This window comes from Ictalurus punctatus, chromosome 6, assembly GCF_001660625.3.
Source record: "Ictalurus punctatus breed USDA103 chromosome 6, Coco_2.0, whole genome shotgun sequence".
Taxonomy (NCBI): domain Eukaryota; kingdom Metazoa; phylum Chordata; class Actinopteri; order Siluriformes; family Ictaluridae; genus Ictalurus; species Ictalurus punctatus.
The window spans coordinates 16,842,931-16,856,067 of NC_030421.2; the positions used below are offsets into that span (position 1 = coordinate 16,842,931).

At 42.2% G+C, this 13,137-nt stretch overlaps 1 protein-coding gene across 3 annotated transcripts in view; it reads right to left on the bottom strand.

The window, feature by feature from the left end:
• The window catches only part of myo16 (myosin XVI), a 152,303-nt gene that overhangs the window by 36,689 nt on the left and 102,477 nt on the right, over positions 1-13,137 (bottom strand). For all 3 annotated transcript variants that reach the window (XM_053680906.1, XM_047156157.2, XM_047156158.2), the window contains exons 27-32: positions 12,772-12,977; positions 7,342-7,444; positions 7,168-7,264; positions 6,826-7,072; positions 3,578-3,948; positions 1,861-3,054 (exon numbers count right to left, since the gene is read on the bottom strand). In XM_053680906.1, the coding sequence (XP_053536881.1) occupies positions 1,861-3,054; positions 3,578-3,948; positions 6,826-7,072; positions 7,168-7,264; positions 7,342-7,444; positions 12,772-12,977 (2,218 nt within the window). The remainder of the gene's footprint in view (positions 1-1,860; positions 3,055-3,577; positions 3,949-6,825; positions 7,073-7,167; positions 7,265-7,341; positions 7,445-12,771; positions 12,978-13,137) is intronic.

Genomic DNA, 13,137 nt, shown 5'->3' on the forward strand with positions numbered 1-13,137 from the left:
TTTTTGATACTCATTAATGTATCTTTTAGCATCATCATTTAACACCAATGGCGTTCCAATTGGCATATTTATACTATGCACTAAAAGTATGTACTCTTTTAGTGAAGAAAAAGTACGTACTTTTGAGTGTGTATTAAAAGAGTACGTAAGCACTGGGACATACTAACGTCGTGTAACAGAAGAGAACGTTGTTGCCCGGAAGAGAACTCCATCACCTTAAATAAACTCATGGTTGCATTTTAGCTTTTCTTCATTTCTTAGTCCTTATATAATTCATACTATATCATTTTATTTATCATTCCCTTGAGTTATTTTTCCACATTTCACTTGCACCGCTCTAAACTGCATCCTTGAATTCGATGAAGCAAACTGTCCCAAAGCTCCTACTCCCTCGCATAAGGAGTTGTATTAGCTGAAAGTGTCCACACTTTGAAAATTTACTGGAAATAGTAGACCAGGTACCTTTGGGATTTCAATATTTGGGACACGCTAATTCTCAGCTCGGATACTATTTAGTACGGATAGTACTAAATGCCAATTGGAACGCAGGGCGAGCTATACATCTTCTACATCGAATCCTAAATCTAACCCCAACTTTAACTACAGCATCCACAAAGAAATAGTGTTAAGTTTTCTCTTTTTTTTTGCTTTTGGCCACCAAGAGTTTGCCCCTGTTTTCTGTGGTTCAGGATATTTTGGTCTTGACAATTCATTCACACGCATACACACAAACACACATAGAGGGGGAAGCCAAGGTGTGGTTAGGGTCGTGGGGAACTGATGCTCATAAATCCATATAATGGGCACGCTTCAGGTTAAGAGCTCTATATTAAAATACAAAGCTTCAGTGAGGAAAGGGGACACTGTGGGTTCAGGACAGTTTCACAACAGACACTTGTACCCATCCCACTACAAACCCACATACTAGGTATAATGTCAGTGGGGAAGCAGTCTGGTGTCTCTGTGTTTTTTTTTCATGATAAAAGGATCAGTTTTAATGAGTCATCAGACATCCTCACTATGACCCGAAATTAGCAAGACTTGCACCACTGCCATTTTGGATTCTTTGAATGTGTGCATGAGCCGTAGCAGGCCAGTATTCATGATCTGTTTGATGGCAAGGTTTGGACAGAGATGCTTTGGTATGGTAACAGCAGCCTCCCACAGGAGAAGAAGCACACCGCCAAGCCATGGCCTGCTGCATTCACACACACCGACTTGACTTTTGTGGTTTTTGAAAAAGCATTGTAGCTTTTTGATGTTGCAAGGCTTGGCTCTCAATAAAAGGAGTCAAACCCTTTTATTTTAAAACCCAACATAATGGGAATTTATATAAAACATCCTTCAGTATCGGGTGCATGGTGGCTTACTGGTTAGCACATTTGCCTCACACCTCCATGGTTGGGGGTTCGATTCCCACCGTGGCTCTGTGTGTGCGGAGTTTGCATGTTCTCCCCGTGCTGCGGGGGTTTCCTCCGGGTACTCGGGTTTCCTCCCCAGTCCAAAGACATGCATGGTAGGCTGATTGGCATGACCAAAGTGTCCGTAGTGTATGAATGGGTGTGTGAATGTGTATGTGATTGTGTGCCCTGCGATAGATTGGCACCCTGTCCAGGGTGTACCCCGCCTTGTGCCCAATGCTCCCTGGGATAGGCTCCAGGTTTCCCTGTGACCCTGAAAAAAAGGATAAAGCGGTATAGAAGATGTATGGATGGATGCATGGATCCTTCAGTATCTCCACAGGAGTCGCGCACTTGTCTTTGAGGGCAACATACCTTGAAGACAAGTACAAGCTTTTGTCAAAATGACAAACAAATATGGCCCAACAATGAACACATGTACACACACACAAAGACTCACTGCTGTCTCTAATCTTCCTCCCGGTTGTGGACTTCCGGAGCAGGCTGCGTCCTGAACTGAAAAGCGTATTTAGCTCATCAAGGGGGCTTGTAAGGGCCCTCCCATTTGCCGGGTTGAACAGCAGTGGTGAGGATGAACACGAGTGTGCTCGTCGTGGCTCTGGCCGAGAAGACTTCATTGGTGAGAAGGGAGGCTTGGCACTGCCCGGGGGTGTCTCTGCTAAACTGTTCCCTCCTTTATGAGTCACTTTAGGGTCTGCATTGGAACGGCTCAGGACCAGGAAGTTCGTTTCAGGGGGGAAGGGGAAGTGCGATGGAGGGCGATACGGTGGTGGAGGAGGAGCTGCGGGTGCGGGTGGAGTTAGCGGTGGAGTAGATTTGTCAGGTATTAATACAGAAAGGCTAGGGGAGGAGTCAGCTCTCTGCCGACTATACTGGGGAGAAAGCGGGCTGCCTCCATCTTGGCTAGAGTAGTTGAGGTTAGTCTCAAACACGGGCAGCTTCTTTACCTCAAGAGGGGTGAGGGGGGACTCGTCCGAGGCCGGAGAGCATGTGACTGGAGATGGAGGAAACACCAGCAGAGGGGGCCTATGTGGTAGGAGGTTGGGGAAAGGAGCTGGAATGTCACATGCAGTCCCATCTTTTTTTGTTCCTTTGTTTCTTTTATCACCATCCCAGCTTTGCTGACGTCCAACCAGCGTTTTTGGATGCTCAATGAGAGCTACGGGTCTCTTGATCTCTAGATTCTGTGGCAGCTTTGCAATACAGCTGAAGGGGGTGGAGTCACATGTTTCAGGCTTGGCAACCTGGGGAACAGTTCCACCCTCATCATGTGGGTAGTACTTCATTTCCTCATAAACAGCCTCATTCTGCTCTGGACTGTGAGGGTTTGTCATGCTCAGAGCCCTGCAGGTGCTCACCATCTCGATGTAGACATCTTCATCGTCCCGGCCTGGCTGTACGCTCAACGTGGCCAAGTGCGGTCCGTCATCAGAGACTGCCCGCTGAACAAGGCCCATAAAGTGTCCGCTGCGTGCCAGACACGCCAACTTCATGTCTGTAGGGCGCACAGGAGCAGATGAGATCTCCTCATAGGAGCCTGTGAGCTTGGTGTTGGGGCTGCGCTTTGGCTTGGGAGGGGGAATCTTCTTCATGGTGCTGTAGTCATCGCTGTGAGGACGTGGTTTAGAGAGAGCTGTGGACAGACAGAAGAATGGGGGGGGGGGGGGGGGCATTAACACAAAGACCAAAAGCTCAGATATTCTATTGATTTAGATAACGGATATCCTATTGACTTAGACCATCTGTTTTTGAATTTAGCAATGTAGCAGTGAAATTGGACTTTAAAATACTCAATAAAATAAATCAGTTAAATTATTACGAACATCACTATTTATATATACACGATGCTCAAGGCATGTGTGTGGTATTTTTAGCAATCTTATTTTATCTTGTTACTCTCAGGTCAAAATTGTCCTTCTGACCTGGTAATAACAAGATGGAGAAAAAAAAAAGCCATAAAAAAATGTTTTTGGAAAACATGGATATATCAGTCAACAGAATATATCGGTCAAAAATCATGCAGAAAACCATTTCTTTTTCTAGGTATTCATAGAGGTGTGGCTCCAGAAATAGAGTAAACAAATTCCTTAACTAGTTATTAAACAGTAAGTTGGTACATGTTGCTGTAACTGGTAGTGTTAGGACTCTGTACATACGGTCAGTGGGGGATAGCTGGGTTTTCGGGGGGCTTCCTGAGGGTGAGACTTGGCCCTCAGCAGGACTGTCCTTAGGAGCAATACTCAGGCCAGCACTCACTGCCTCATAGGAAGCACTCAGACGCGTGTTAGGGTCCCTTTTTGGTTTGGGAGGTGGTTGTTTCCGTGGTGACGAGAGTCCTCCACTACAACCCTCTTCACTACTGTGAGTTACAGACTGAAAGGATGGTTTGATTGATGGCCCGATGCTGGAATGTACCAAGTTGTCTATGACTAGGGGGGTAGGCACGGAACTGGAACGGAAGTGTCTGATAGGACGGCTCCCGGCACGGCCTACAGCGTCGTTCACCCTCACACTTTTCTCTGCAGGCCTGAGAGAAAGATACAGATGTGCACAGTTAATTAAAGCACAGTAAAATGAAACAAACACTGTTCCTCTGTCCCTTTTACTGACAGCACATTTACCTGCATCCTATCAAAAACTTGGATTTCACACCATCAATTCACGTGATTTATTAATGAATGCTTACTCATTTGGACATTAAAAGGTATGATTTTATGAATTGTTTCTCTTTCTAAATCATTTTGTGTCTCAATTTGTTATTTCAGCAGAGGTATATAGCTTATAAAAGTGTGACAAAGGCACAAGAGGTGTTTAACATGCTAAACTAGCACTAATAAAATCAATACTGGGATGGATATACAATGTCCTGTCATACTGGCAAACTTCTTCTAGTTAGTGAAAGCCTTTCAGTAAATAATGACTCTTTATTGGTCACATATACATTACAGCACAGTGAAATTCTTTTCTTCGCATATCCCAGCATGTTAGGAAGTTCAGGTCAGAGTGCAGGGTCAGCCATGATACAGCACCCCTGGAGCAGAGAGGATTAAGGGCCTTGCTCAAGGGCCCAACATTGGTATCTTGGCAATGCTGGGGCTTGAACCCCCACCCTTCCAATCAGTAACCCAGAGCCTAACCTAACCATCAAGCCACCACTGCCCCTGAATGTAGAACTTGTATATAAAATGAGTAACACAGAATGTGCCCTGGAGCTTGCGAGCAGTGGATGAATGGCTAAATAGCTTATCTGTTGATTAAACTCTAAGCAGCTTTACAAAGCATGATATGCACACTGATTTTTGTACTTTAATCTGGGACCTCCATCTGTTGGGCCCTGGGGAAGGGGGTGTTGAGAGATGCATGTTTGGTGTGTTGTGGGGGTTGTAAGGTTGTACTTAATACCATAAATAATTTTCCCAAACTGGGTAGCAGGAGCTTTAGTCATCTTGACGATACAGTGGGAAAGAAAAATAGAGAGACAAAGTATTGTACATGTTCATATGTTTAGTACTTTCTTTAGTCCCAATGCACTTTCTAGAGCTGAAGATTAAGAAAAATGACAACCCTGTAAAAGCAGGTAGGAATATCTGCCCATTCGTGAGGAACCAGTTTGTGTGTCCGTCATCTATGCTGACACCTTTGTGTAATTATGAAAGTGATTTCGTGATGATGGCATGTTTGAAAACCAACCTTCATGCAGAGTCTCCTTTAACTGGCCAGGTGGTGAGCAAAATACACACATCTATACCTATACTATTTTTGTTCGTACATACCTTTCCTACCATTCTGGGGCAATGTTCTCCATTAAGATCTAAATACACTATATGGCCAAAAGTATGTGGACACCTAGCCCTCACACTTATATGTGGGCCTTCCCCTAACTGTTGCGGAAGCACACAATTGTCTAGAATGTATTTATATGCTGTAGCATTATGATTATTACTTTACTGGATCTAAAGGGCCCCAAAACTCTTCCAGCATGACAATACCCCTGTACACAAAGTGAGGTCCATAAAGACATGGTTTGCTAAGGTTGGTGTGGAAGAACTCGAGTGACCTGCACAGAGCCCTGACCTCAACCAACCTGAACCGGAATGTGGACTGCACCAGGCCTCCGTGTCTGACATCAGGGCCCGACCTCACTAATGCGCTTGTAGCTAAATGGGCACAAATCCCAACATCTAGTGGAAAGATTTCCCAGAAGAGTGGAAGCTTTTATAGCAGCAAAGGGGGGGGTCCAACTGTGGGGATGGTGTTCAGCAGCCGTGTCGGGTTCTAGCAAGGACAAAAAGTACAACTTTGGTCTCCTCAAAATGAAGAACCATTTTCCCATGTCTCCAACACCTCAATCTCCAAGCTCCTTCATCTGATCTGTGATTCTCTACAGCTTCTTCAGAGTTACTTTTGGCCTCTTGGTTGCTTCTCTGACTTCTACTCTCCTTACCCAGTCACTGATAATTGGTGGATGACCTCCTCTAGACAGAATCACAGTTGTACCATATTCTTTCCAATTTTTTTTCCAATAATGGGTTTAAAAGTGCTCTGTGGGATGTTCAAAGTTTGAGATATTGTTTACAAGGTAAAACCCTTTTTGGCCTGAGAGTGTTCTGACGTAATGCTGCTGTTTTCCAGGAACATGTGTATTCATTTGCACACAGGTGGACTGCTTGCACCAGAACTAATTTGGGGATTTCCCCAGTAACAAGGCTGAACACTTACACAATCACAACTTTTACACTTATTTGTAAAGCATTTTGATTATATTGATTTTGATCTCAATTTAATATTATGGGATTGATTTAGGGGCGAAGATTTGTGATGTATAATCCAAATGATATTTATTTCAGTTCCCCCATATGGAGAGGAAGGTGAAAACTTTGGCAGGCCACTGTACACAGCCAATGCTTTTTTTTTTTGGGACATCAGAGACTATCAACACATTCCTTTGGAACTTTTTATAAGGATAAGGAAAATTTGTAAACCCTTCAATAAACTGTGGTAATTTTTATATGTCCTAGTTTTAGAACCTAGTGCCTGGAATTAATAAAGTCACTTACAAAGAAAAACAAAAACAAATCATACTGTATATATGCCAAGTAATTCATAACAGTTACTGATTGATGTGTTTTTATACTGTAAACAGATATAATACTAAGCTGTAACTAAGCTATAAGGGGTTAAAAATGTTATATGACCCAAAAAGTATTTGAAGTGTCAGTAGTGAAATCTTAATACTATCAATATTTGTGCTAGTATAATTTATCAGCAAAAGTACTCTGACAGTAATGGAAGATTAAACAGAGAATAGTTCACAGCTATATATTGGAAATATTAGGAATATAATGACAAATGTTCCCTCTGATTTACATGCGTCCTGCTATGTTTGGTAGTGGCAGTGGTTCACCTCCTGGGTGAGTCGTCCTCTGTTCCCACAGGTTCAGGTCTCTCTCCCAGTGGAGGAGTGACAACGTGGCCCCGCAGACGATCATTCTCTCGTGCGATATCTGCCGCGTTCTGGATGACTAGGCTGTCGTAAGCACGCAAGCCCAAGTCTTCTGCCCCCTGCAGGAACCGTTGTACATTGCACTGCTCTCTTTGCTGATAGCTCAGCTTACCCCGCACACGGTGCCTCGCCAACCAGCCACGTGCCACTATCATGTGCATGTACACAGTCATAGACTTTAGTGATCAAAATACATAAACAGACAATGAAGAGAAAAAAAGTGCTACAGGACGGTGTAATTACCTTTCTGGCAGGTAACGATCTTCTTGTGCAGTTGATGGCAGCGGTCGTTCAGGTGGTCAGCTTGCCAGTACCTCAGGAACACTTTGCTGCTTCCCAACTGAGAGCGAGACAGACACGTTTTAAAATTAGCCAGGGGTGTGGGACTCAGGTATGCTGAAAAGTACTCTTACTCACCTGCCATCCCTGGAGCTTGCAGTGCTGGAGGACCTGGCGGCATTTCTCCTCAGCGGACATCTTCCTCCCTTGTGTCAGTGTGGTGTCCACCAGCTCTCGATATCTGTGCCACAAGAAGAGAATACAAGAAGGTTTTGAACACGCCTGTTAATTACTTACTTCTGGTATTAAGTACCATCTACAGTACGATTTCAACTACAGTTTGAAGTCGTTGATAAACTTGATTAAGTCCTATCTTATAATTCAGTGATTCATCTTAAAGCACATTATATAATAACTACTATGAATTATTAAGTAGCTATAATGAAACAAATCGGAAAGGAACGGTGTGTAGTTATGAAAGTGTAGTTATACAAGTCGGCACCAATCAGGGATCAGATTAGATTAGTCTGATGCTAGCTGTTTTGAAACTCGATATCAAAAATTCATATTCCAAGGCATGAAAGCCTAAATTCTCCTCCATGTCCTCGTTTGCTGGATTGTTCGCCCATTTGGTGGAGTCCATTTCTGATCAATTTTCTTTTTTGCCAGAAAATAGCACTGCTGATGGGATATAGTTCTGTCAATCATATCTGCCACTTCTGAGATGCTTCTTCTTCAGTTCTGCTGAAAATGTTAATAACAGCACGGGACACAAATGCAATCATGTGTGACTAAATATAAGCCCAAAGAAACAAAGTCTGCTCAAGAGCGAGCCCTTAACAGTAATAATATCTGAACATAACCCAGCCCTCAATGTGAGGTCATGTCCACTCAAAAGAAAGAAAACAAAAAGTGCAACATTTCCATCACAATTGGCTGGCCTTTCTCTCGCTGTCTGCCTCTGCACTAGCTCTCTCACCCTGTCTGGCCTGCTGCAGCCTTATTGTAATGCTAACACTCTCACATTCTCTTTCACAAACACAGGCACACGTTCACATTTAAAGGAAAACAAGCTGTGAACTTGGAATGATGTCTCCCAGCTAGCCACTCACAGAAAACAAGTCGTGCTTGCCTCTATAGTGAACGAACAAATGGCAACGCTATAGATCAGGAAAAAGAGAAAAGAAAAATGTATGACTCCATCTGTCTCTAGCCATTCAACATAACAAAACAGCACTGTTACTCAGCTCCACACTAGACACAAACATAAAATGGTATTAAAATATGCTACAGAAGTACTTGTGTGACAGCTTCATTGTAACACTGTTGTACTACTGTGGCAATAATCCTAAAGTGTATCTAATACAGAATTACACAACTGACCATTAAAGCATTTTGACCTTTCAGCATGAAAAAACCCTGGGCCTATCAGATAACAATCGGCTTCATTTCATACCGTCACAACATCAGCCATTATCACAAGACAATCTGAACTATGCTGTCTTCAGTCTCAAAACAATCACAGTCACAAGACCGTCTAGGTTATTTAATCCAGGGTCAACATGGGCTCAGACTAAAGAAGTGTCTGACGTGGTCCGTCTGTCCCTCCTCCTCATTACTCTTTGTCTCTCAATGCTTGTCTCCCTAAATTTTCCAGTCTGTCACTCTCTCTCTCTCTTTCTCTCCCTCTCTCACTGTCTCTCAGCTGAAAGATTCATGATGTTTACAACAAAGTAGTGGAAACTTCCAGCTTCATGTGACCAGTGTTGTCCCGATTCATTATCTTACTGGAATGTTATCGTAATCCTTTTATCCGTCACACACAAAAAGTCAGATTGAGAGACAGATACAGCTACCAGGCACCCAGTGATTTCTGAAAATTTCTGAAAACAGCACAGATGATGAAAAGTAGAAAAAAAAGTAGAAAGAATATTTAAAAACTGAGAAGAAATGATTGAAATCATAATGAAAGTGGACAAAACAATGCAACAGAATAAAAAAAACTGGGGCTGAAAAACAATCATATGGAGGAGAAAAAGATCAAATGAAGAAGAAAATACGGTACTGAAAGAGTAGAAGGAGTAGAAGAAGGAAATAAAATCGGAGTGACTATAAAGAGAGGAATATTATAAACCTTGTAAGAAAAGTCTGCAGGATTTACAGTGAGATGTCAACGTGACACAGTGATGGGGCATTGTGTTCCTGGAGGATGATGAGAGCAGAGTCACATTGCAGAGTCACGCTGACAGAAAGAATGAAGTGATCCCCTTTTATTCTCACAAGAGGGAACGCTGGGCTTTTACTGCAATTACAGCTCTATCAGCACTTTTTAAGCCTCACCTTTCCTAAGCGTCAGGCTAGTCCATCAGTTTCTTTCTTGTGCTTTTGTCCCTCAGATCAGGCTGACCTCTCACAGTCGGAGGCTCCCCAATCACATCCATTTCCAGGCCAATCGCTAATACCCTGTAAACGGGCCGCTCCAGTGGAACCCTTCACACCATTACTCATAGTGCCTCCCCACCCTCCCCACAGACACCCACACAACCACACACTGGGCCTCGCTACAGCTAAACTTCTAAATCTGTCTAACCATGAAGAAAGTGAACTATAAATGCAGCTGACTTCGGTGCCGCCTGACCTCGCCTGACCGGGATCACTGAAATCTAAGCTAAAGGTTTAATAATATGTCCTCTCTGCTGAGTGCATGGAAACCCATGTGCAGGTCAGCAGCTGAGAGGCTTAATGTACAGTTGCTCAATCTGTAGCCACTCACTTCCTCTCATCTTGTGCATTAGCCTTACGTACCCTCACAATGCAAGGAGCGGGCGCCAGCTAGGAGACAACACAATGGGTGAAGTCTACAAGATACCCAGAAATCTGTGAGCTGCCGTGTAAAACCAGCTGGCACCAAAATATCTAGTTTACTGGATTTTAAAAACTAAAATTTTTTTAAAAATTATTATTTGATATTTTAGCATTTTATTTTACCACTATACTATGCTCTTGCACTATTGCTATTCACATTTTTGAATGTTACCATTTATTTAAGAAAAGAACTATATACATTTTGTAACTTTTTTGATTAAATAAATAATAAAATTCATATTTATTCAGAATAATTTAAATATCCTATAATACATCATTCTTATGTTTCTTCTTCTTAGTAGTAATAGTAGTGGTAACAGTGATAATGGTAGTGGTAGTAGTAGTAATAGTGGTAATGGTAGTAATAATAGTAGTAGCAGTAGTGATAGTGGTGGTGGTGGTAGTAATGGTAGTAGAAGTGGTAGTAGTGGTAGTAGTACTGCTAATGGTAGTAGTGGTGAAAGTAGAGCTGCACAATTAATCGAATATCGATCGGGATATTACGAACACGATCGACTGTGATATTGCTGTTTAAAGTTCATCCTCCGTTGCAGATCAAATTAAGCGCTTCCTACAATTACAGCCAATCACATAGAGCGACGCAGGGATATCGTCATTTTGTAGTGCCAAAACCCCGAAATGGAGTTAGCATTTTAGAAATTGAGCTGCCAGCTTCGCTTCGAGCTCCAGCGCTTTGCACGAGGGGAAATCATGACATTAACATGATGCTAAATGGCACTACAGAGCTTGTCGGGGACATTAAATGTCACCATGCCGAACAGGAAAAAACTTTGCAGATAAACTCAAGGCTCTACAGTGCGACCATTTCACTCTGTGACTGAAAGGTACTTTGTGCGACTGTGAATAAATATTTATTTGCACCGGTGCGAGTGACCTGTTCGGAGTTGTATAATACAATCCGAATAAAAACTACAACTCCAAAATGCATCTACACCAATCAACAGCTACTTTCAGACTGCTTTTCATCACCTCAGTCAACTGAACAAGTGTGTAAATACTGCAGAGAAGCCATTATGATGACAAGTGTAACACTGTACATCATCTGCTTCAACTTCCCGATCTAACAAACCGCCATCTTTTATTGATCCTGGAAAACGACCTGAACCTGCGACCTGCTTGTGTAGACACAGCGGCTTCGCGCGGAGTAAATTAATAATAATGCTAACGCTACAAGGTGGGTTTAATTCAAACTTCTTTATTAAAAATTCCACACCAATCATAATCAAGAGAAGCAACTGTCCAGTCTGTAAACATACAGTATGCTGCAGCTCTCCATTCACTAACTCTAATTCACTTTAAACTCACGGTTGCCAGATATCATTAGAAAATTCAACTCCAGTTTCCATGTTTTGATTGAGTCCCCCAAAACACAATATTATCAGCAGACATGGACACTGTACTGGGGAACCCATCTAAAACTGATAAACAAACAAAAATAAAACTACTAAAATGTAGAGACAGAAAATGTGTTTAGTTATAAATAAATCATTTAATATAAAAATATATTATAATAACTTCATTAGATATAAATAAAATGAGAAATGACAATGTTTAATTACTATGGGTTGCATTTAATATCAATTTGACATTAAGCTTAGTTCGCTAATAATAAAAATCGGGATTATCATTTTGGTCATAATCGTGCAGCCCTAGGTGAAAGTAGTAGTAGTTGTGGTGGTGGTGGTGGTGGTGGTGTGGTAGTGGAAGTAGTAGTAGTAATAGTGGTACTGGTGGTGGTAATAATAGTAGTGGTAGAGGTACTGGTAATGTTAGAAATGGTGATAGTGGTAGTGGTAGTAGTAGTAGTAGTAGTGGTAGTGGTGGTGATGGTGGTAGTAGTGGTAGTAGTAGTGGTACTGGTAGTAGTAGTAGTGGTAATGTTAGTAGTGATGATAGTGGTGGTAGTAGTAGTAGTGTTGGCAATGTTAGAAGTGGTGATAGTGGTGGTGGTAGTAGTAGTAGTAGTAATAGTAGTAGTAGTGGTGGTGGTGGTGGTAGTAGTAGTAGTAGTACTGGTAGTAATGGTGGTGGTAGTAGTAGTAGTAATAGTAGTGGTGGTGGTAGCAGTAGTAGTGGTACTGGTAATGGTAGTAGTAGTAGTACTAGTGGTAATGGTAGTAGTAGTAGTAACAGTAGTAGTGGTAATGGTAGTAATAGTAGTGTTGGTAGTACTACTAGTAGAAGTGCTAGTAGTAGTAGTAGCAGCAGTAACAGCAGTAGTGCTAGTAGTAATACAGTAATAATGTTTATGTGAGGACAGCATCCAGGTATCTGGAACTCTACTGTAGTAACAAGGTATAAGAAATAGGAGCAAAAGTAGTATACAAAAATATCAGACCTAATTCTCCCATTCATTCTTAACTAAAACAGAACCTTATAATACTGAGGAGATTTTTAACTATAACTGCATTTTATTGTTATCCACTGCATTTTATAAAAACATTTTTTTGCCAGTGTCATTCTTTTGGAGGCCACATTTACTGCACCCAGCACTCATCACACTGAAATGTTTTGTAACAAAGTATTATAATAAAATAGCCACTATTTGAAGTTATATCAGACTCAACACAGCCACAAGCTGCATGACAATATCATGACAATGCAAGTCGGTTTTATTCACGTTACTCTGAATCCCTAATTAGAGGACTGAACTCCAGGTCGTAGTAGGCAATTTGAGTGTACCTGGTAAGGAAGCCGGTGAAGGGCATGCGCACTGGGTAGCCATAGCGGATCATGCGCACCATCTCCAGAACTCCCACATATTGCAGTTGAGTGGACACCAGGAAGCTGTCGAAGGCATCGGCCTGGCCTGAGCTGTTGGGCCTCACGCAATGCACAAAGTGAGGAGTGCACAGCTGGAGCTTACTGCTGATCTCTGATAGAGAGTTCTGCACACAGGGGAAGAGAGTAACAGAGAAAGACAGTAGGGCAGCTGTAAGTTTGTGTCTGAAATATAACATGACACCTGGTTGCATCCAATCTGTCTTTCTGACTTTGTTTACTTCCATTTGGCTGCAGTATTAATCACAGTGTATCGTTCATGACCAT